The sequence below is a fragment of the Typopeltis vanoorti genome, chromosome 16 (assembly GCF_054136105.1).
Source record: "Typopeltis vanoorti isolate ZY-2024b chromosome 16, IOZ_Tvanoo_1.0, whole genome shotgun sequence".
Lineage (NCBI taxonomy): Eukaryota > Metazoa > Arthropoda > Arachnida > Uropygi > Thelyphonidae > Typopeltis > Typopeltis vanoorti.
The window spans coordinates 117223208-117248041 of record NC_143564.1 but is presented as its reverse complement, the minus strand read 5'-3'; the positions used below and the strand labels follow the sequence as shown (position 1 = coordinate 117248041).

Here is a 24834-nt window from a genome sequence, read left to right as displayed (position 1 = left end):
GACGAAATGTCATGCTGGTTGTGGCTTTGCAGGGTTTAACTAAAGCATTTTTTTAAATTAAGAAATAAGGGCAATCAGTGAAAGTCAGCGGCTGGAATAAAAACACCACCTTGGCATCAACAAAATTCAAGGTAGGCACCAACAACACAAGGAGCATCAACGAAAATGAAGTGAAACTGGCAGACGTATTAGAGAAGTACTCAGTCGACACAACTGGTGTCATCAAAACAAAAAAGACAAAAACAAGTGAAATGCTCCTAAATAACAACTACGAAATATTTCATTCAAACATCGATGACTAGGGAAAGAAAGGAGAAACTATAGTATTCAACGTTAAACACTACAATCTTCTTGAGTCGTATGCAATATCAAGTATAGTGATGTGAACAAATATGAAAATAGGGAAATGGGAATACTTATTTATGCCTTAGTCAAACAAAAAGTTCCATAAAGAAAGAAGTTGAGAAAATTTTCGAGTTACTAGAGAAGACATTTAGCATAAAAAAAAAAAAAAAAGGAATGCGTTGATTGAGAGATGGAAGGCCAAGAAGAGTCATTTTGGTTGTTAAAACATTTATAGGAAAAACGAAAATCTAAAAACGAAAAACTAAACAATAGCAGTTCAGCAAATGATTATCAAACATATTAGAAATGTTTTCAGAAAATTTGGAAAGGAGAAGGAAGGTAATCACAATAGTAAGTAAGTACTGGATTTCACTTCACGACATGGATTTGTCTTTACAAATACCGTGCTCCAACAAAAGATGTACACACAAATTCACATGCAGAGAATATACAAGAAAAGTTTTATTTACTACAGTTTTGTTGATAGTGATATACGAGGTTGGTCTGAAAGGTTCTCGGCCTCGACCATAGATCGCAACTCTATCGGAACAATTTTTTTTTTCTAAGTTAGTATATGTGTTATAAGCATCCGTGTGAAATTGCAAGTCATTCTATCAAGTAGTTTGTTTTATACAGCTGTCTGAAGCAAAAATGTTGTCTATATCCCTTGAAATGGATAAAACTTATAAAATTCTTTGTAAAAGAAGGTTTAACGCCAAAAGAAATTCATTTGATGTTCATAAAAGTTTATGGGCACTCTTCACCTTCGTTTTCGACAATTAAGAAATGGCTGCCGAGTTTAAACGTGGCCGTACCAGCCTTGAAGATGATCCATGTGAAGGACGTCCAAAAAGTGTAACAACATCATAACTCATTGATCAAGTGCACGATATGGTATTGGATGACCGGCGAGTCAAAGTGCGTGAAATTGTTGAGAGTATAGGCATTTCAAAAGAACGTGTAAGATATATTTTGCATGAAGAATTGCAATGAAAAAGATTTGCGTAAGATGGCTTCCGCGCTTGCTCACAGCAGATAAAAAACGCACTCATGAAAATCTCCGAACAGTACTCGGGGCGTTTTAACAGGAATAAAACTAATTTTGTGCATCGATTTATTACTGTGGATGAGACTTGGATTCACCGTTACACATTAGAACCCAAACAACAGTCAAAACAGTGGACAGAAGCCGGTTGTTCAGTGCCAAAGACAAAGTCATGGCATTGGTGTTTTGGGATGCTAAAGGCATTTTGTTTATTAATTATCTTGAAAAGGGTAAAACAATAACCGGGGAATATTATTCCGATCTTTCAACCAGACTAGACGAAAAAATTGGTGAAAAAAGGCCACAAAGATGTTTTGGCAATGGGAAAATTAAGGGATATGAAAAACTCGAGTTTCCGGGAGAAAAAACCCTGCTACCTCCGTATGAGATCGGCTAACTCATCTTAGGCCTTCCAATCGAAGGGTGCAATGTACCGTAGTTCTTCCAATTGCGCTACGGGGTATACTTTATTAACACTAAAGCATCTATGTACAATCAAATTAAATATACATACAACTATTTACAATATATACACTTGTACATAGAATGCTTATTCTAATTGGCATTTTGATTTACATTTCTTGATCTTAATAATATATATTATTTACAATTTATTTTTCCTTATTTTTAACATTAGTAATCTGCTCAGTGTCTGCTTCTTCCTACAGTCCTTTTTACATGAGCTGAGCAGTATTTTTCTTTTAATGTAACATAACTTTACTATCCATGGAATTCTGTATTATGAATTTTAGTTACCAGTCACATTTCTATTTCCATAAATCATATTTCCTTTTTATAATGAAATTCCTATATTTTTGTGGTATATTTCCAGTTACATATGGGATTCGATCTACGTTATTATCTCTTGTGAGGAGACACTTTTCCTTAAACCTATGTAAGGTTTGCTTTAAAATATACAGTCTGTTCATGACAGCAACTTAATACATCTCTTTAAGTGACGTGAAATTTTTCGATAAAGGATCTTAACATTTAAAAGAATATGTATATTACATATTCTTAATATTTAACAAGAAAATTATTTTACTTGACAAATTTGGAATAAATATTTAGAATATATACGAATTGTTTTGTCGTATTTATTTAACTATTAAATTGCAGTCAAGTATTGTTACAGTCAAGTGTGGTATATTTATTTTGGACTGAGTAGCTTTTATATAAAATCAAAAAGAAAAAAAAAATTAAAATAAAATCATAAGATGACCTTCGAACTTTCATGCTAAGAATCGCCTGACGTCTGCATCCAAAATATCTCACATCATTTCTCATCAGTGCGGTAATCTACTTGGAGCGAAGTCAAGATTCGAGTAATTGTGTTTTTCTGTGCGGATGATCATTTCTTAGCAGTTTTAATTTTCTGTCAATTCCGCCAGTGATATCACTGATCGATTGGTGGCACTGCAGCGTTATCGTCGGAAGCACCATGTCAAACGATGCTACACTGACAGCGGTATTTCATAGATTTATTACTTCGGTCCATACGCAGTCCATAACGAGATTTTTTCTTTCTGTTTTATCGAAACAATAACGTATTTACGTTTGTCGACAGAGCATAGTTATTTTTTTAACTTTTATTGTTTATTGTATTTTTATTAAATATAAATCCCACCCACACTATATTGTAATCGTATAGTAGATTAGTATTGTGGAAAGAACAAGGGTTAAATAAGCAGAAAACTCTGATCTGGAGACCAAACCTGGAACCTTTGAGTAATCAACTTCAAGCCTACAGTAAGCATCCTAAGGAATCTCACATTGGCCGAAGAAATTCACGAAATTCATGAAATCAGTGAATACTATAATTAGGTATAAATTAATATAGCGTCTCCATGTGAAGTCGCTAGCGAGGATAACTTTTCGCTAGAAAGATAATTCGAATCCTGTCTAGACAATAAAATATGGTTAGTGTTATGATTCCAAAGCATCATATTGCTAACTAAATTAGACTTATACACCTGAAATAAAAATAGATAAACAATGTAAGTAAGGTTATTTAGATTTACTCCTTTTCATTTATAACTTTTACAAGCTGTAAACAACTATATGCTTAGTTGAGGTTCATTTACAGTAATTGTTATTAAAGGAAGCTATTTTCCTAAGATAATCTCTTTCTAATTCCTAAGTTACATTAGCAGATTACTCCAGAAAATTCAAAGTAATTGGTAATTGGTGACATAAATTAAAATCTCAGATTAAAGAATTTGTTAACCATAAGAGAGACCAAATCAAGTCATCATAATAATTAATTTTAAGGTGTAAACTTGTGATTAGAGTCCAATGATTACAACAGATTGATTATATATAAAAGACGTTTGATAAGCTGATTATTGAATCTTATAATTTAATCTGATTAAATTATATCAAAGCCATTAATTTTCGATGTTATTGAATAACACATTCATCTAATTCCCGTCTCACAAAATAAAATATTCCATGATCATTTCATGATCAGTTTGTGTGCTGGCATATCACACTTCATGCAACATGCAATTTTAAATCTTCGGGAATTTGTTACTTTTCCTTTTTTTTAATATATATATATATATATCATATACCATATAATTGGCTGTTTAGAAATAAGTAATTTAATGTGATTTCTTTTAAAAAATATTAAAACCTGAGAAAGGAAATTTTTTGAAAGAATGAAAAGTTTAAAACAAATACAGTTATCTTACCGTAAACTCTTAGTTCTTTCTCACTTCGGACTGTCTGGAAAGATGGGGCTTCCGCTGATACTTCGCACCTGTAAATGCCCTCTGAACGGATGTCTATTTTGTTCAAATAAATATGACCCCTGGAAGATTTGTTCAGCTAAAACAAAGATAAAGAGTAGCTTTATTTCAAAATGGCTGGTTAATTAATATTCAGATTATTAAATACAGCTTCACTTTTAACTTATAATAAATAAAAATAAAAGGAATGCGGAGCAGATGGACTGAAAGGACCAGGATTGGCTGGCAATTTGGGATTTAGCAGACCAAATTGTATTCTTATTGGGTTAAACCAAAATTTCAAATGAAGGTACAACATGACAGAATTTCATGCCAAATTTCAGCTACTGGAACAAATCCTAAAACTTACCCCAACTCAACATTACCAGAGTTCAAGATCGGTACTATCAACATAAGAAGCCTGAATGACAAAGAAATTGAGCTAGCTGAGGAATTGGATAAGTACCAGATCGACATAATAGGAGTGACTCAAACAAAAAAGACCAAAACTGGTGAGAACTTTCTGAGCAATAAATACAAAATATTATATTCAGGCAATGACAATCAATGAAAAGAAGGAGTAGCCATAGTATTCAACACTAAATACGAGGCTAATCTTCTTGAGTGGCAGGCAGTCTCAAGTAGAATGATGTGGGCAAATATCAGAATGGGGGAACTGGACAATGAGACTTATTTGTGCCCACAGAAGGTTGTACTAAGTTAAAAGTGGAGGAATGTTTTGACGCTTTAGAGAAAGCAAATGACCCAATAGAAAAAAAAAAGGAAAAGTTGGTCCTTGTTGGGGATCTAAATAGCAGAGTAGGAAATGATTGTCATACAAAAATATTTTGGGAAAATTTGGAGAAAAGATCAAATCAAATAATAATGGCAAATACCTGTTGGATTTCTGCTCAGGACATGGACTGGTTATTACTAACATCATGTTAAGAGAGAAATTAGCCAAAGCACTAAATTAGCTGTATACAAGACAGTGTTTAAACCAATTTTAACTTATGGATCTGAGAGCTAGGTCAGAAGTAAAACACTTGACCAAAGACTAGAGACCACAGATATGAGAGTCCTGAGAAAGATTATAGGCGTGAACAGATGGCATCAATGGCAATATCATATTAAAAACGAGGATATTAGGAAAGAACTTGATATTGTCGGCATCCAGGAATGCATTAGTAGAGGTAATCCGAGGAAAGATTAGCAAAACAAGTGTTCTCTTCCAGTTTAGCAGGAAAAAGACCCACAGGAAGACCAAGACATAGGTGGATTGAGAGAGTAAAAACTGCCTTAGAAGAGAGAAATATAAGATCTGAGAACGTTGGAATCTTGACAAGTAACAGACTGATTTGGAGGAAAATTGTAGATAGGAAGCTAGTAATGATGTAAATTTTTCATGTAGTACTGTCATAATACACCCCTAGAGGGTATATATCAGGAATTTGATGATGATGATGATGTTAAATCAAAATTAATAATCTTAGATTCCTATATGGGACTCCTTTAAATTTTACAGTTGAGGTATCTGAGTGCTTTTGCTTTACTCAATGGTGGATTGTATACACCGTCGATTGTATATATATATATATAATAATGTTTGATTACAGTTGCGCAGCAATTACTTTGAGGATATGCACATCGTTGGTTTCTAGTTTGGAGACACATATCGGCCCCTGAATTAGAAACGTGTATTTAATAACGTATTGGACCTCCTTTACCGACTACCACTACCGATCCTCTTCAAATCCCTGCGTATAGTTCTGCAAGGTATTGGTCGGGAACAGCATTAAATGCATTGCTCAATTGCTGCACACAAGAAGTTCTCTTTATCCGTACAGACCTTCTCAGACTACGGCGATCTCGTTCCTTTCAGATAGTTTTAGGACAACAGTGACACCTCTGAGACAAGCAATGTGGATTCTTTTTCCACTGATTAAACATTCGGGATAGCTCACCTTTTGAGAAACCAGTCGGCTCTGCTGTTTTCAAAACCGTAGCTCCAGCCAAACAGGCATCCATAATAAGCCCTTTATAGAGCTCTGAAAGAAACTTTGTTTTTCCCATTGTGGATTCAACACTGTTGACGATTCCTGACCAGGAGCATTCTTAAATAGTTGTCCAGAACAGGTGGTGTAGCACATGAGCAAGTATTTTGCATATGCGCTGCGTAAGGGACGTTTATACACATCTGCATAAAGGTTTCCAATTCAGTGGCTGGTATGTGTAGTATTTATTCTTTGCTGATATTAGTCAACAATTATTTCTAAAAAAAAGCAAAAAAATCAGCTAACGCCTTTTTGTTCCCGTATAGGGAGTAGGCGAGGCCGTTTTTTTTTTTAGCCCTGTCTAACTTTTGGAGACTGAGTGGGCAGTTCAATCTCCACTGGTAGCCAATCAGAGATAGCTGGCCCAAGGCTATCACTAATTAATCAGCACGCAGTGAAGAAGGCGGCTAGTAAGTGCCGCCATCTGGTGGTCCCTAACCCTAACACAATATATTTAATGTCTGAAAATATTGTGTGTTCGAAGGCCAATTTTCTTGAGTTTACGGGACGAAAAACATGAGTTTCCGGGAGGAAAAACCCGCTAACCAGTGCCAGAGATCGATTAACTCTGGAACAGGTCGAGAAAAGGCTTAGAAAAAGTTCCTCTAGTCGGCGACTAGATTCGAACGCCTTTCGTCGTGTGGTCAAGCGCTGTAGAGTGCAAACGCCACTTCTACTGAGCTACACATATATTTTATTAACAACAAAGCATCTATGTACAATCTAAATAGGAATAAATATATATACATCTGTTTACAATTATATACATTTTGTACATAGTATGCTCGTTTTAATTGGCATTTTTTCTTTGACATTTCTTTATAGTTTCTTTTTCGCATTGTGTCTATTATCTGTGTTCATACAATCTTTTTTACATGATAATCTGCTCAGTGCCTTGCGTTTCCTAAAGTCCTTATACTTCATCTGAGCATTTTTTCCCTTCAATGTGTCATGCATTGATATCATTCTATCTTAATCACTTATATTAACATTTAAATCACTATTTCATACATCCTATTTTTCATCTATTTACAATTATATACATGCTGTACGTAGTATTCTCATTCTGATTGGCATTTTTCTTTGACATTTCTTTATGGTTTCACATTGTGTATATTATCTGTGTTTATACAATCTTTTTTTTTTTTCTTTCATGATAATCTGCTCAGTGCTTTCTGTTTCCTATAGTCCTTATGCTTCATCTGAGCTTTTGATTTTTTTTTATATTTTTAATTTAGTATGTCATACATTCTATCATTCTATCTGAATTATTGTTGTCACTTTATCTTAAGCACTCATATTAACATTTTGATTACTATTTCATAAATCCTATTTGTTTCTATATGTAGTTACATTTAACTGTTTGCTGGTAGTATATCACGTCTTCCTTCTTGGGGTTGTGCTATATTTTTTTTGTCGTGTTAGGAAACACTTCTTAAATAATTTCTTCTCTAATAAACCTGTGTAATGTTTGTTTTTAAAATATAAAGGTTTGGTTCAGACATTATGAACTTATCGTAGAACTTTAAGTGCTATTTACATATATCATATTTAAACGAATACATATAATTACTTTACATATCATACATCATTAAAATGTGGTCAAGCTCTTCCATTATATATATTGTCATTGACATTTTCGAAACATAAAACTAAACTACAATCTCCATAATTGACCATTATTATACACAAGGCTACAATCAATTATAGTATAAAGCAATTAATACACAGGTGGTTATACAGCTTAATGAGAAAGTATATTACATGTGTCTCTTTTGCTGATGTATATTTATTTTATTTCTTCGCGTTCTACAAGACGTTTTGTATGGTTTTGTTTTAAGTTTTGTATTTATGGTCTTTTATTTCTATGATCTGCAGTTGTTCTTCGAATTCTGAGATGAGACACATTTGCCGCCATTGGTGTTTGGTTATTTTGTTTCTATTTATGGTATCTGTGATTGTGTCTTTTAATATGTTTTTTTTTTTCCTGAGTATGTCTGGTCCTGTTTCCCTTCCGTAAATTTTGTCGCATCTCTATGTCCATATCGAGTACATGGTTGTTATGATGACGATTGCTTTAGTTGTGTTAATGGTACCTTCGTTTAACCAGAGCTAAACAGGCTCTACAATTATTTCTTCTGTGGTAAAATTATAGATAGGTTCATAAATACAAGTGATCATGCGATTCTCACGAGATCCCTGAAAAATCATTTAGCATGATATAAAATGGCTCAAACATTTCTGAAAGAAATGGGCATCTGGGCTACAGCGATTGAAACGTTCTGTAACAGGTCGAATGTGGGAAATAAAATTGACAGTAACCAAGATTCCAGTCCTTGCATTAATTAGCTGAAATGACGAACCCCTTCTGAGGTATCAAAGAGAAGTACCTGAACATAATCAGTGAAGACAGAATTTAAAGAAGGATAATATAGTTTTAAAGGAATTGCTATAGAAAAAAATGGGAAGGACACATACTGAGAATGAATAGAAACAAAATTCCTAAGGCATTTCTAAATTACCATCCAAAAGGTAAGCAATGCAGAGGAAGACCCTTAAAAGATGGAAATGAGTCCAGGACAGGCTACTTGGCCTATAAACCTGGAAAGGAAGAAGAAAGAGGAATTATTAAATAACTGGATTCGAATTCCGTCTATGTCGCAAAGAACCTTTATCAGGGCTTTTCAAACAAAGTAAGGTAGCCAGTCTCATAAGGAGGGAGAGGGAGCGTTTCTCCCTGAAACCGAAGATTCTGTCCCTCAAAACAGGCAAACCAGTCCCCTGAACACACACATATAGCTGCAGAAATAGAATACTATTTTGTCTAACCTTAAATGTGAACACTGTAACTGGCTATAGGGGCCCGTTTACGGTCATGACCTCCAAATCGGAGAAACCACTTAAGAAGAAAATGATACACATTTAAATTTTTTGACGAGCTAAAACTTGTAATCACTGGGGAAACCAGTATTTAGTTGTAGAATAAAGTCTTAGTTTGCTTGCATTTGCAATATCTGGGGGGGGGGGATTTTTATCAGTATACAGGGACATGTTTCATTCGTCTTAAACAATAGGCGTAAAGAGCAAAATTCTATTTATTCCTACAAATAAAAATGACTCATTCTATTTATCAAAGAAAGAGCCATACAGCTTCATTTCAGCGAATTATATAGAAATTGTAGATATTAAAGATCCAACATTATTTCAAAGCCGAATATACGTAGAAACTTCGGAAGTTTCGAAATTTTGACAAGAGGGCTTATGAGAGTACAATTCTCGGCATCGGAGGTGTCTTAGCTTGCACTACATAAAATACAACCCTGCCCAAGCGTCCGTATCTTCTATCCTTCTATGTTTTATGGCAAGCACAATGCCATATATCACAGTATATGGCATTAAATAAATTATTTTCTAATTTATATTTTTGTTGATTTTTATTTTGAGGTTTTTATTATTTCTGTGTTGTATTTAAATGAAAAATGGAAGTTAACGGTACTTTGAGTTTTCCAAATATTGGAAATATTTGGAATTAAACAGATATTAAACTGATAAAAACTATTACTACACTTTTCGCTTTGCAGTCTTTTTGCTGAGTGTGATATCTCTTCTTATCAGCTTAATATCTGTTAGCGGCCACATGATATTAAACTTTTGGAAGGTGGAGAAGCGTTTTGGAATTATGCGTGAGTTGCTTGGTGCAACAATTCAACCTCGGTCTTCTCGGAGTATCGGCTTCGCTATATATATATATATATATATATATATATAGCGAATAATTCCAACTGAACTAAAACAGTCTAATGTGAAGTATAGTGGCTGTGGTAATAATCTCTAAAAGTTTCTCTGAGGTAGGGAGTTGGATCTTTGGTTGCCGTGCTGGAAATATCAATGCCGACGGATGACAGATCCATATATCTTTGAACACAACAATGTCACGCTGGTATTGTACTGTCTCCTCGAGGTATTGCTTCTCTGCTTGTTGTACAAAGAGTATTGTGGGTGGATACTTCGATACTTTTTATTCAGGAATATTGAATTTTATTCTCAACTTCTCCGAATAACAAATGATTTCACACACCAACTTCCCTCCAGCGCTTTCCGTGAATGCTCAGTTACTGTGTTATGTCTCTTCTATATTCCATGGGAAATGATCAAGTTTCGTCTAATCACCTACGAATTACAGTTCCATATATCACAGTACAGACATAACACAGATTTATGTCTGCACTGTGCTGTAAAACGACCTAACTCTGTGTAATGTTAAACAACTCCCCTTCCACAGACATTATTACATTATTATTAAGACAATGCTAATTTTATAGTTAAAAATAAATCGAAAACATTCAAATATACATTCAAACGTGCAATTATATATTTATAACATTGCAACAATGCTCAATACGGAAGCAATGTGACACCGCCCGGCTTGAACACATTAAAGCTACGAAATCTGTAACATACACTTTGATATTTTCTATTATACAGTATTTCATTAAAAAAATATTAGTTGCGACCCGCAGTTTGAAAAACACTGATCGATCTCATCTTCAACTGAAGAGCTCTTACGAAGGTTCTTCCTGTCCCACACAAAGTTCGAATCTAGGTCTTTCAACCGAAGGGCATATATTACAATATCCTTGGGACGAAAACATTCACGGCTCAGATCATATACTCAGGCATAAGACATTTTCAATGATCCACACTTTCCCATCCGTCCAGAAAAGGATACAGAATAATTCTCCGCTTCATATTGGACTTCCCACACTCAACGGACAATAAAGTCCGTTGAGTGTTTTCTTTAAATGTATAGTCTGATCTGTTGATTGCTGTAGTAGAAGCTAAAACTGTTCATTTCTGTATGTAGTGTTTTACAGTTAGCCTGAAGTTCTATAGATATTTTGAATATCTTGTTGATCGTTTCCACACTGGACTGTCAAGCTTTCTTTACCACCTTTTGGTTCTGTGGTGTTAGTTTCTAAGGATTACTGTACATTTCTTTGGCTACTGCTGAAGATGATGATGCCTTCTACAATTTGGGTGATGCAGTATTCGTATTTTACCTTTGTCATGACGGGATGCAAATGGACATGCTATTCTAACATCTCCTTTTAAGATTTTAACTTCTTAGTTTGCTATTCACAGTATAAAGATGCACATTCGTCGTCTCAGGAGCATATCTCCTGGCCATATATAGCTGTATATGCCAAGCTGTATATGAAAACGTTTTGTTGTAGTAATCCAGTATAATGGCGTCACTCGGTCTCCACAGCACTGTTTTTCCCCCTTATTCGTAGTTTTTAAAACTGCATAATTCCTTACATCTTTGCATAATTTTTTCACTAAAAGTATGCGATTCAAGGCAATATTTTTGATAATCTGACAAGTGTTAGGAGATCCAAGATACTCCTATCTTGGATTTTCTAATTTCAGTCATATCAGTCTATTCAGATCAATGTTTTTTTATATCGTGCTGGCGAATATATTAAGTATTAGTAACACTAATGAATTACTGAAAATTGCTATTTTCGAAGAATCGCAATGCATTTCAAGGATCATGGGAGGAGGTTAGAAAGGAAAATAAAATGAAAGCGGTGATAAAATATTAGAAGCGAAATTAATGCTAAATATTCAAAAAAAAAAAGAATGTTTGCATATAAAATATTGATAAGTATAAATGTAATTAAATAATTAAAATTTGATGACCTTTTATTCCTGCTTAATATTTAACTTTTTTTCCCCATGCATTTTCTGTATAAATTTCAAAGCGCTATCCTGTAAAACTTTGCATTTTCGCTTAAACCCAACATTCGGTGCAGCATACATTTAGAAACAGAAAAAAAAAAAAAACGATTTTTTTAAATTTTTTTTTTAATTTAAAAAATTGAGAACGCAGTTTTCACTTTTTTTTTTCCTCTGAGCGAAATCAAGCTAATGTTATTCAATATGCTGGATTGAATAAATAGGTGATTTTTTTTAAATTCAGAAATTAAACTTTACGATTATCTATGCGTTTTAACTTACTTGTGACTATAGAGGTATCGAATCAATATGCATGTATAATAAATCCATTCCGTATAGCAACATCGCTTATGCTAGTTTTATCAACGCATTATTTTTAGAAAATTCTTACAAACAATTCTTATGTGACAAATTTTCATGTATTATCTGCTTATATTCCTTAAGTTTTTGAAGAAATTAATAATAATGGTGACTTGAGTAATGTTCAATATTTTTATTTTAAATGTTATGCTTAATAAAATTAATTGAAGATTTATCAGGATATTCCTTTAAACAGAAGAATTTTACGAAGAAACGAGAACAAATAGAAATATTCTGATATGCTAGTGTTATACCGTGAGGTTGCACTACGAATATAATGAAATAAAATTCAGTTGACTAGAGAAATGCTTGTAATAGTCTGCGGTAAATCTTGGATTGCACTTCAGCTTCCATCTGATTACGCATCATTAGAGGACTGGTTGAAATTTTCCCCACAAAGAAAATTATCGAATCAATATTTTAGGTTGCTTTCCAGCTTGGTCGTTAAAATTTTCAAATCTTATGAAGTTCTGTAAAGGCGTAATGGTCTTTTCAAAATAAATGTTGTATATATTGTAAGGAAGAGATGCTTTACAGATAACAAAGATGCATTTAGAAATAGATTTTTTGAATGAATTCCATTTCTGAAGGAGTTTTAATCTATTCATTCGGTTCTGATCAAGCATTTTTAATATAGCTACCACTGCATTATACAATGCACTGAAGCGTGCAATTACATTCGTACGAGTGACTCATTCTGCGATTTGATTTGCATTTCCACTTCATTTTGAACAATAGTGAAATGTTGCGGAGATTAAAGCTAATTTTTACAATTTATAATTTACAAATACATCTTAATAATGAAAATTATAAAATGATGCGACAAAATGAATTATATGAAGTTTTATATAATTTTGGTGCGCCGAAATCATTCTCTGAAATGCTTTATGCTATCAAAAGAAAGCAATCCGGTTAACTGAGGACTCATCTCTCATAGACTCACGCTATTCATTTTTTCATTCACTTTTCACTTTATGCTTCTTCTATAGGAATTTTCAGACACTGTTTAGTAGATGTGAAGGTGAACAGCATTCTTTTCTGTAAAGTTGTGGACATATTGATCCAACTTCTCGTCCTCTTCTATCATTTCGTCCGGCTTTGTGCTTTGGAACAGTCTTTCCCATTCAACCTTCCCTGAAGACTAAAACTTCTAGTTATTTAAAAACATATCAAAACGGTTTTTTTTTATTTTTAACTACTTACCATACACTTTTTTTCTATGTTTTGCAGCTTCTTGTGTGTGAGATGCATATACTATACTATATTAATCTGGGAATTATAGCAAGTATCCTTAATCCGTCTCAAGCTTGCTCCTGTTTTTGATACTAGAGAAATGATCACTTCTTTTGTACCAAATATATGTCCTTGTTCTTTATTCAGTAAGCATGTGTGGGGGTGAGGGTGGAGGAGAATTACGAAAAATAGGTTGTTAGTTTAAATAAATTTGTTGACTTAATTAATTTAAGATGTAGATGACTCTTTGGAAATTTAGCCGATATAAAATAGAATTTAAGGCGCAATCATTGAAAGAAATAGAGCACTTTGACAGAGAAAGCAAAAAAAAAAACAGCCAAACAGAGTAGTCGTTTTCTTCTTCTCACCGCAGACAGATTCCTAGTAGCAGCGTTTCAAATATTTCAATCAAATGAGGAATGTACTCGTGTCTTGCAATGCTTAAAGATACGATGATGATCTGAAAAGTTCTCAGCGTAACAATGAAAAAACGACTTTATAACTTCAAAATTATTTTTAGTTTTCAACATAATCTCCTTTAAAACTAATACATTTATTCCAGCGATGCTCTAGCGCCATTATCCCGTCCCTGTAATGGTTCTCAGTAAGATCTGCAAAATACCCCTCTACAGCTGCAATCACCTCTTGATTCGAAGAAAAACGCTGACCAGCGAGGAAGCGTTTTAGTTTTGGGAAGAGATAGAAGTCACAGGGAGCCAAATCTGGGGAATAGGATGGATGTTCCAACAATTCATTGCGTAGATCCCTTAATTTTCCCATTGCCAAAACACCTTCGTGGGCAGGTCCTGATGAAAGATGATTTTTTTTTTCTGCAGACCCGGTCTTTTCTCACGAAGTTTTTCGTGTAGTCTGGTTAAAAGATAGGAATAATGTTCCCAGGTTATTGTTAACCCTTTTCAAGATAATTAATAAACAAAATGCCATCAGCATCCCAAAACACCGATGCCATGACCTTGTTTTCTTTGGAGCTGAACAACCGGCTTCTGTCCACTGTTTTGACTGCTGTTTGGATTCTGGTGTGTAATGGTGAATCCAAGTCTCATCCATAGTAATAAATCGACGCACAAAATCAGTTTTATTATTGTTAAAACGCTCCAAGCACTGTTCAGAGATTTTCATGCGAGTGCGTTTTTGATCTGCGCGACACCCATCTTGCGCAAAGCTTTTCATTTGCAATTACGCACTTTGACTCGCCGGTCATCCAGTACCATATTGTGCACTTGATCAATGATTTCTTTTGTTGTTACACTTTTTGGACGTCCTTCATGTGGATCATCTTCAAGGCTGATACGTTTAAAGTCGGCAGCCCATTTCTTAATTGTGGAAAACGAAGGAGAAGAGTGCCCATAAACTTTTATAAACTTCGAATGAATTTCTTTTGGAGTTAAACCTTCTTTTTACAAAGAATTTTATAACAGCACGATACTCAATTTTATCCATTTCAAGGGATACAGACAACACTTTTGCTTCAGACAACTGTATAAAACGAACTACTTGATAGAATGACTTGCAATTTCATAAATGGATGCTTATGACAGATGTACCAACGTAGAAAAAAACCTTGCCGATAGTGTTGCGATCTATGGTCGAGGCCGAGAAACTTTCAGACCACCCTCGTACCTTGTGAATATCCTTAATTGAAGGACGCTGTGTGTGGGTGGAAGATATCACAAATATTTCTGTAGATGGCATCGTTCAACCGGTTTCGATAATCTATTTCTAAACTGGTTTACCCACGTCGTTTTATTCGAAAAGTGATTTATTCCAAAAGAAACATTTCATATATAAAAATGAGCGAATTACTGAGCTGTCTACATTTAGAAGCAGTTAGTTCGATAATATTATTGTTTAATTCTTACGTTAAGGTTTATTTACATTGTTCAGTTAGCTGTGATTTCATTATTTACTAACAAAAGAAAGACAGTAAGCGAATAAGTTGCTTTGAACTGAAAACCTGCATTGTATCTACTAAAGTACTTAGATAAATTTCTTACTCTAACTTCGATGAAACGTTATCTTTATCAACTTTCATTTTTTTAAAGAAAAGTTTCGGAAATAATCATAAAGAATTTAAAATAATTTGAAAAGTTAACTTACATTCAAATTTATTCCCAATAAGTCATATTTTTGACCAGGAGGAGAGTCTGTCGGAAGATACCTATAGAACTCAACGTTATTCTTATACCATTTGATAGAGTATAATTCATCCCCCTCCAACTCATAAGTACAGTTAAGCCATACAGGATCACCTAGCATCACCGCAGCAGGAACAGCAAGATCATCCAGCCGAAGTCCAAGTACATCTGAAAATAAACACAACATAATTTAATGCAGTTTCATTTTCAACGTATACTACAATCCTTTACTATCTCATGACGCATACAATACACATCGTAAATTCTTGTTATATAATAATATTCATAATAATTTATAATATCAATTTATATTATATATTTATATTTATAATAATAAATGTAAGTTAAATCATATATAACAATAAAACTTGAATTTTTTTTTTCGCTCCGAGGGAAAATTTCATTGCCTCTCATATTACTCATTGAGCAGCGCGCACTTCATATTGAGACTTAATATTGGAGTTGATAATCTGTCGTTGTCGAAACTGTAATTTGCCCGACGTTAAACGTTGCTGTAATTTAGAAAGTATGGTGTTAGAATTATGAAATGTATCTGAATTACCGTTCTTTATACATCTGGTGAAAGATTTATTAATTTAAAAAATTAATAGATTTAATTTATTATTTTTTTATATTAATTGTATTGCGGTATATTAATGCACTCTACTAGATGCATTACTCGCTTACGTTAATGACAATCGGTTCTCTTCTGCGTCCTCATTCTGGTGGAGATCGCAACATTTGTACTTCTGTTGGAAAGATCCGGATTCTAAGTTCTTCTGGATCTAGAATGATACGGAGAATCTTTGCAAGTTTTTAACTGCAGGTAAGTTATCTGGCCTCATACAAGAAAAAGGGGTTGTTTTATCCCTCAATACAAGTAAACCAGGTCGACACACGCATTAATAGATATAATACACCGTTCTGATAGCCTTGGCTTACTTCGGCCATCATTCTAAAACAACTGAATCCAATCCTTCTCTTGTTGCTTATTTTACCAATACGAATTACAATCATATTCTCCATCAAAGTTCGCCCTTTCTCGAAACGTAGTCACTATTTATCATTACCTGAATGAATAAACTCAAAAGTTTATTGTGTTTTTAATTCTCCTTCGTCGATTGCTTACATTGAAAGGTACCTGCATATAAAAGTTTAACTTTCGACCCACATCGGAAGACCTTCACAAAACAAACTTTCGATGTTGCTCACTCAATTAGCACTTAACGAGTTCCCAGACACGAGACCATTATCAAGATTATCAAGGTATAGACGAGACCCGTATCAACATATTTTTTATCAACATATATATAACCCGTATGACTATTTTTAGCTCAACGCCTTCTGAATTTTTCCGAAACTCATCTATATGTATGCAAATCGCTGTCTTAAGTTACAGAGAGAAAACGCTTTATTACTTTTCGCAGAGAAGCGTTTCCGTAGCGCACATAGGAAGATTCCACGGCATTTTCCCTTCCGTTCGAATTTTTTTTTTTTTTTAAATCAAGGTTCGAAGCCAGTTTAAGCTGCGAGGATGAATTGCTTTAGGCATTCCAACTGACCTACAGAAAAGGATTTCGAGCAATTGATGTCTTTATCCATTTAAAGAAGATCGCGAGTAGAGGATAAAAGTTTGGTAATCATTTAGTCCAGAGCTCACCTCTCAATGGTCATTCTGCAGACCTTTTAAGGTTTCGAAGATAGGTAGTATGCCCAGTTTGATTATATCAATCAGGGGTAGAGTCAACTGTTAAGCTTTAATCTGACCCTCCTCTTTAATCTTAGAATAAACCATTTAAGCTACTGGATTTTATTCAAGACAAAATTTAATCTCATCTGGTATTTTGAATCCCTTTAGTAATATAATTGAAAAAATATATAAAAAACAAAATATGCGTATAATAAAACAAATAATGAATTTGTTATTCATGTAAGTGAATGCCAAGGGCAGGGTGCGCGCTGGACTAGTGTGCAATGTGTGCTACGCACATAGGCGCCAGGATAATAAAGGCCCCAAATAATATATTTCGTGTTTCATTTTTACTCACTGATATGTTTTTATAGGGACATAGGGGCGCCAACTAAAGTTTGGCACACAGACGCCGGACACTACTGGCGCGCCACTGGCCAAGGGCCGTAATATAAATTCAAAGTGAATATTTTGAAAACAACAGAAGATCTTGTATAAAGTTTTTTTTTTTCACTTGGTTGCAAAGTAAATTACATTTGAAAAGAAATTACAGTATATTCTTGTTTAAGTTTATCCAGGTGTAAGGAAACAAAGTTTGCGAATTTGTGAAGACAGTCGCGTAACAAATATCTTCGCGACGAGGCCGATTTTATATAAAGGATGGCGGCTTCACATCAGTTGTGAAGTATTTATGTATCATTTATGTATTAAGTATTTATGTGTTGTTATGTATTTAATATACTTAGTATTAAGTATATTAAATATAGTGATATCTCGCTAATCCGAACCTCTTTAGTCCGAACCCTCCAGTAATCCGAACTGCGGTTTGAAAGAAAAAAAAAGTTTTATTTATTACGTATTATTATTTTATGTACTATTGTTTTGCCTCCAAACTGTACTACATTGTTGCATCCAATGGATCAGAACATAATACAATCCATTAAATTAAAAGATCGTAAAGACCTGCTTTTAAATGTAATTTCCCAAAATTATGACGTTACCACATCAATAAAAAAATACAAATTTGAAGGGTGTAGCATTCTTAGTTGCTGCTGCTTGGGAAGCCTCGAACCTTAAGCAATTCGAGCGTCATAGAAAAAACCGTGGCCTTCTAGAATTTACCAAGATAACTACGGTGATACACAAAAAGAGTAAATTCAAAACGTGCACGATTTGGTTAAAAATATAAATCCAGATGTTGAAATTTCACAAACAGATGTTACGGAATGGATTACAGGTAGAACCGAAAGTGAATTCGAAATCAAATCAGATGCTCAAATTATAAATATGACGCTACAGAATGAATTAGAAGATGATGATGACGATAAAGAACTCGAAGAAAAAAAAAAGTAAAACATGAAAAGTCAGTTGATAGTTTTAATATGTATAGAATGGGCTAAGCAGAATGATACGCCATTCCACAAAATTTTATTGCTAATGCAGCTCCGAGATTCGCTATATAACACACAAACTTTTTTTGTGTGTTCTGTACAAGAAAGTGATATTTTTTACGCAAATTAAGTTATGTACTGAACTATGCAATTTTATTAAATCAGAATCCTCAACAATACAGATATATACAAACTAAATTTTTTATTAAAATAAACTTGTATTATTTTTTTAAGTTTTACATTATAGTAAAGTAGCTTTTTTTCTATCAGTTTCTTCATTTATTTACAGAATTAAATTGATGTACCATTAGAATCTCATTATTTTTGTCTTAAACGCTAGTTTAAGACAAAAATAGGCAAAGCAACTAAAGCTATTTGGCAAATACAGGATATGTGTAAATTGCGTTTCTTTTCTTTTTTGTAAGATGGAGTATGTATTATGTGAGAAGGAAGATCTAAGATTCATGGAAGAAAAATTCCGCCTACTCTATATGAAACGATTGAAAAAAAAAAAAAAAGATTAAATCACACTCTTCTCCAGTAGTGAAATGAAGGAATAAAACTGAAATTTCACAGAAATAAAGTTAAAAACTGAAACAAATAATCAGAATTAATAAATAGGGGATCAAATCATAATTTTGGATTCAAACCGAGCTTAACGATTCTGCCTCAGTTCAAGGTGAAAGCCGCGCAAAGTTTGTTAGTAGTAGGTCCCAGTTCAGTTCGACAACAGAAAAACCACTTATCTTTACATATAACGTTAATATTAACGGGTCAGTCTGGCTTACAGATTAGTAAACCTGTATATTCATTAGCAGTTTGTTCCAAATTCTTTTATCAGAGAGTGACTGTCTATGTAATTAATCACGGTTATCCATCGATTTGTGGGAGGGAGTTTCTGGATATACTGTATTTGGCCATTTCTGGTTATTCTTGGTTACATTTCTGAATGGCGTAATGGGGTGCTGAGTTTTCTAAAATTACTACTGTATGCGATATTCTTTTGAGTGAGAAATTGAGAGAAACGATAAACTTATCAAAAATTAATCTCAATAATTTCAATGTAAATTACATAGGAGAGTGCTCGAATATCCTACCTATCGACTACTGCTTAACATATTGTGACTGTCCAACTTACGGCCTTAACTTCCGAAATCTGTAGAAAGCCAAATCCGAAAATTTTTAGCTATTTGAAATTGCTCACGCTATATTTAAGTCGAAGTGGAGTTTTTGTTAGGTAAAAATTAAGAAATTATTTTACCAGTGGTGGATTTCACTAAATAAAGTGCTCATTATTTGAGCACTTTATTTAGTGTTAGTTAACAGTATGTTAGTAACAGCAATACTGTATATGACAAAAGAAGAGGATATAGGAGATAAATGTGTTCAGATTTTGTAACAAAATATGTAACAAAATTTATATGTTATAAAATAATAATTTTATAACATATTTTGTTATAAAATTTTATAAAAAAATATGTTTTTGTTACAAAAAATAGATTTTGTAACAAAATAATTTTATAACCAAAACATACGATTCGAATAAAAGGCAATTATTGGAAAATTTAATTTTCTCATTTGTAAGAAAAAAAATACACAAAATTGTGTGTGTGTGTGTGTGTGTGTGTGTGTGTGTGTGTGTGTGTGTGTGTGTGTGTGTGTGTGTATTATATAAATTGTTAAGTTTTGTCCTACACAATCTACAAAAGGAAACAGCAATATATGTCACATTCACAGACATGTATATATTATATACGGTATGTTAAAATATATTACATATGCTCCGTAAAGAAATGACGGATGAATGAGCGATCAGCTTCATTCCTGCCGGCACCCACTTAGTCAGCAATGACAAACATGCTGGGATGAGAATTCTCACAAAAGCTTTTGCCGGATCAGTCAAAGATATGACTTACTGATATTCAGTAAGATATAACAACCGATGTCTCCAATTAAAAAAATGGTATGCCGTATGATTTGAAACTATGAACAGCATTAACCCTACGGGGGTCGGCTGATCTGCGGGTACAAATAAATTGTTTAATATGAATATTCTTGCACATATCCAGTGTATAGCTTGGAGGTCATGACCAGCTGCGCATGCATATATTACGAGTTATATTCCACACTGTTTATGCGGTCAGTTTTAGTTTAACACGTGTTATGTAAAGGTGTGTGATATTTCATAGTAAATTGTATTTGAGAGATACTGCGACCTTCGATGTCAGTATAGTATTAGTTTAGTTGTTGTTTTTTTTTAGTTTTTTTATTTACCGTTGAAAATGGCTAGAAAAATATATCGACAGGATAATCCATCAGTTGTTGAAGAGATTCAGCGAATGATAGAGTCGAATGCGAAAGTGATATTTAATAGTAAATTGTATCTGAGGGAAACCCCAAACTCCGATGTCATTTAGTTGTTTTTTCTTTGTGTCTTTGTTCAATACTTTCTACATTGTTACTGAAAATAAATAAACCATCATGTATTATATTTGCAGTGCTTTTTTTTTTTTAAGTTTTATCGCATTTTAGCAGATACTAGTAATGAATGTATCTCTCAGATACACACGACCTACGCTGCAATTTTTTCGACCGCGACCTCCCCAGGGTTAAATCTGCCATTCTACACAAAATATGTTAAACAATGCTGAATGGGGAAATCTATGAACCACTTAAACTATTTAAGCACAATTTTTGTGAAGTTGCAAATTAAATATGGAAATTGGTAACCGAATAAACTGGAATGTTAGAGAATTAACTGAATAAACTTACATGGAATGAGAGAAGCCAGTCAAATAATTAAACTTGCTGTATGCAAGACTGTGTTCAAGCCAATTTCATTTATGGATTTGAAAGATGGGTTAGAAATAAAACACTCATTCAAAGAATAGAGGCTAGGGACATGATAGTTCTGGGGGAAAATACTGGAGTGAGTTGAGTGAGCAGATGGCATCAATGACAGAATCATAATAAAAATGAAGTTATTAGAAAGGAACTTGACGTTGGGATTTAAGGCTGCTTCACCATAGATAATCTGAGGTAGAAAGGTTACTTATACATAAGCGCACAGGCTCGAAACAAGTGTTTGTTGTCAGGATAGCACGAAAAGACCATGTCGACCAGGATCTAGGTGAATAAATGCAGCTTAAAGTGTCTTGAGTGAGTTTTTCACGGATGGCGTCATTCTGACGCCGTATGGTCACTCACATGCCTCACTGGGTTTCGAAAGCGAAGCCTGCTGGTGAAAGCGGTAGAGTCACAAATGCCTTTTCCACAAAGAGTTAACAGAACAATCACAAACATCTGTTTCCCTGACGGGATTCGAACCCGCAGCCTCTTGGCCAACCAGGCTGGCTAAAGTCTCTTAGAAGACCGAAATATTAGATGCGACCAGAAATGAGACAAAGAGTAGATTAATCTGGAACAAAATTTTAATAGGAAGTTACTAATGATTCAGACTTAATTATATTGTATTATCATTTTCATATATATCCAAACATCTCCTGAGGGTGGCATATCAGGAATTTGATGACGATGATTATGGTCTTAATCAAAAAATATAAAGAATTTTACGTTAATATAGGAACGAGTGAAGTAGCGATAATAAATTGTTTTATTAGAATTCGATGCATTCACAGAATTTCGCTAAAACTAAGAAAAATTCCACTGTGTTTCTTTGGCTCGTTATACGAATTGTATTTAGGCATAGAGAGCAGATTATTAGCGTAGATACAATTCGCTCTCTGTACGAACTGTAGTTAACTCACTCTCTGTCCTTAGCTGTTATGCCTCAACTTTTAGCTCAGATCCAAACTTTTGGTTCTTCCAAAAATTGCTCCTTCCAATGGTATCAAAAGATTCTAATTGATTAAATACGTTGGAACTGCCAATGAAATATTTGGTTATGACAAAGGTCTAAAGTGGTTGATGTATTAGATGATTTTAACTGTCACACATAATAATTAATGCAAACTTCATTAACTGCATTGACACATGAAATAATAAGCATGATGAAGATGATGATAATTTGTGTGTGTGTGTGTGTGTGTGTGTGTGTGTGTGTGTGTGTGTGTGTGTGTGTGTGTGTGCATTTCATTTTAAAGAAATAATAAAATTTAATTTTTAAAAGGTTAAAAACCAGCAGTCATTACGACTGGTTTTCTTTCTTTCTTCATTTTTTTCTTAATTATTATGTTTTAAATCCGTAACTTTGATTTATTGTCCTTCATCCTTCTCATGTATTTATGTTACAGTTCTGCTTTTTTTATGTTCTTATTTATTGGTTTCGTATCTTCATATTATTATTTCGCGCCATTTTCAAATTCTGAAGACCAAATATGGCATCTTCGTCGCTTCCATAAGAAATTCAAGTCTGTTGTAACTTCTTATTTTTAATATATAAAATGCAAACTAATGATCATTTCATTGTAGTACTTTATATTCTGTAGTAATCTTTTAACACGCAGTTTGCCTTTGAATAAATAAGAGCAACGCCATTCAAATTAAATAAGCTTTGCTATCTTTTGTAATTTTTGTTTTCCTTTATTTAAGTTCGTTCCCCCCCCCCTCGCCTTCTTCTGAACGAAGTTTACAGCTATTCCGAAGTTACTTCGAAGGTATATTTAATTTTCATGTCAACAACAATATGACGGTTGATGTTGCGAGTCTTATCTCTTTTTAGGCGGGTGAGCCGCTCTTTCATGGCAAGCTTTTAGTGAATGACTGTTGCCATTCCTGTTTCTGACGCATGAGTTCTAGCGGAGTCGGGCCACGTGATTCTATTATTGCGGTGCCGGAACGGCTTCACCAGTCGGCTCCTGCTGTTACACCCCCCTTTGTTGAAGCATGTAGATGGCGGTAATGTTCTGTTATGTGTATTGGGGTAGTCTTCTCCCCCACTTCCTCGGTAGGACGCGGCGAGTTGCCGAGAGATAATACTTTCTGCTTTCCAACGTACTACACAGCAAATGGATAGTTTAACATGCTCGTTTTGCCTCTGGGTTAGAGATATTAGGTCGGTGACGGCCACTGGACGACTACAGCAAGCGAAGCGACACTAACTTATCTTCCTATAGCTCTTCGTCTGACTGTGTCTGTGTAAGAGCAAAACACTGGGCAGAAAATTGCATATAAGTTTCTGGCTATTTACAAAGTAAAAACTTAAATGACAATACTTGCTATTTCGTGATGTGGTAATCTTTTCATTTCATCCCCCGCTTGAGTTGTGGATTTATAAATGGAAAAGTAATATTTCTGTTTTGATGTGCTTTACGTATAATTTAATACAACTGTTCCACTTTCGAGACTGCGAAATGAGAAAAACAACTAGAAGATTTTAACATATTCGGAACAAAAACCATATTTTCTTGGAATATCGGCCAAGAAAGTTTAGCTTCATATAAATCTGACTAATTTGCTGATCAGGAGCTTAACCCTTTCTGCACAGTCTGAGCAGAATATGAAACCGGATATTTTAACTTCAGTTGATAATATTTGAATGGAGTCTTGCGTCCTGAAAGATATTCACACCGGTGTCTTTTCTAACTAAGAATATCGTCATTACAGGCTCAGATACCGATATCTCCCTAATTTTCTTACACGTGTATATAAACTACCGTTCACACTCTCCAACTAACAGGCTGCGGACGCGAATCCCGCCGTGGGCATGAGCTGTTCATGGTCTTTAGCTGGGAGATCACCGCTCCGGAGACTGATGTGGCTTGAAAGAGTTCCATGTTTGGTCTCTAGAACAGGGTTTCCGGACTATGTATAGATGAATGAAAAAAAATAAATAAATAAAATAAAATTAAAAAAAAAAATATATATATATATATATTTTTTTTTTTTTGATAAAAATGTACTACAGGCTTACAAATAACCTTTCGTGGGTGGAAGCAACATAAAAAATATGAACAGATGGGAATGAGAAAGTTTATTGCTAATCTAAATTCGTTTCGTTTTGATCTGAAACTTACACTTCATCTTCAGCGTAACTTATAGTAATAATTTAATAACTTATTTTTTTTAATAATTTAATTTAATAATAATAACTTATTTTTTTAATACTTTATTTTGTCTCTGATAAATTACAT

General features: G+C 33.9%; 1 protein-coding gene across 3 annotated transcripts in view; it reads right to left on the bottom strand.

The window, feature by feature from the left end:
- The window catches only part of LOC150098281 (synaptogenesis protein syg-2-like), a 362825-nt gene that overhangs the window by 78286 nt on the left and 259705 nt on the right, over positions 1-24834 (bottom strand). For all 3 annotated transcript variants that reach the window (XM_090406405.1, XM_090406406.1, XM_090406407.1), the window contains exons 2-3: positions 15624-15829; positions 4084-4219 (exon numbers count right to left, since the gene is read on the bottom strand). In XM_090406405.1, the coding sequence (XP_090262531.1) occupies positions 4084-4219; positions 15624-15829 (342 nt within the window). The remainder of the gene's footprint in view (positions 1-4083; positions 4220-15623; positions 15830-24834) is intronic.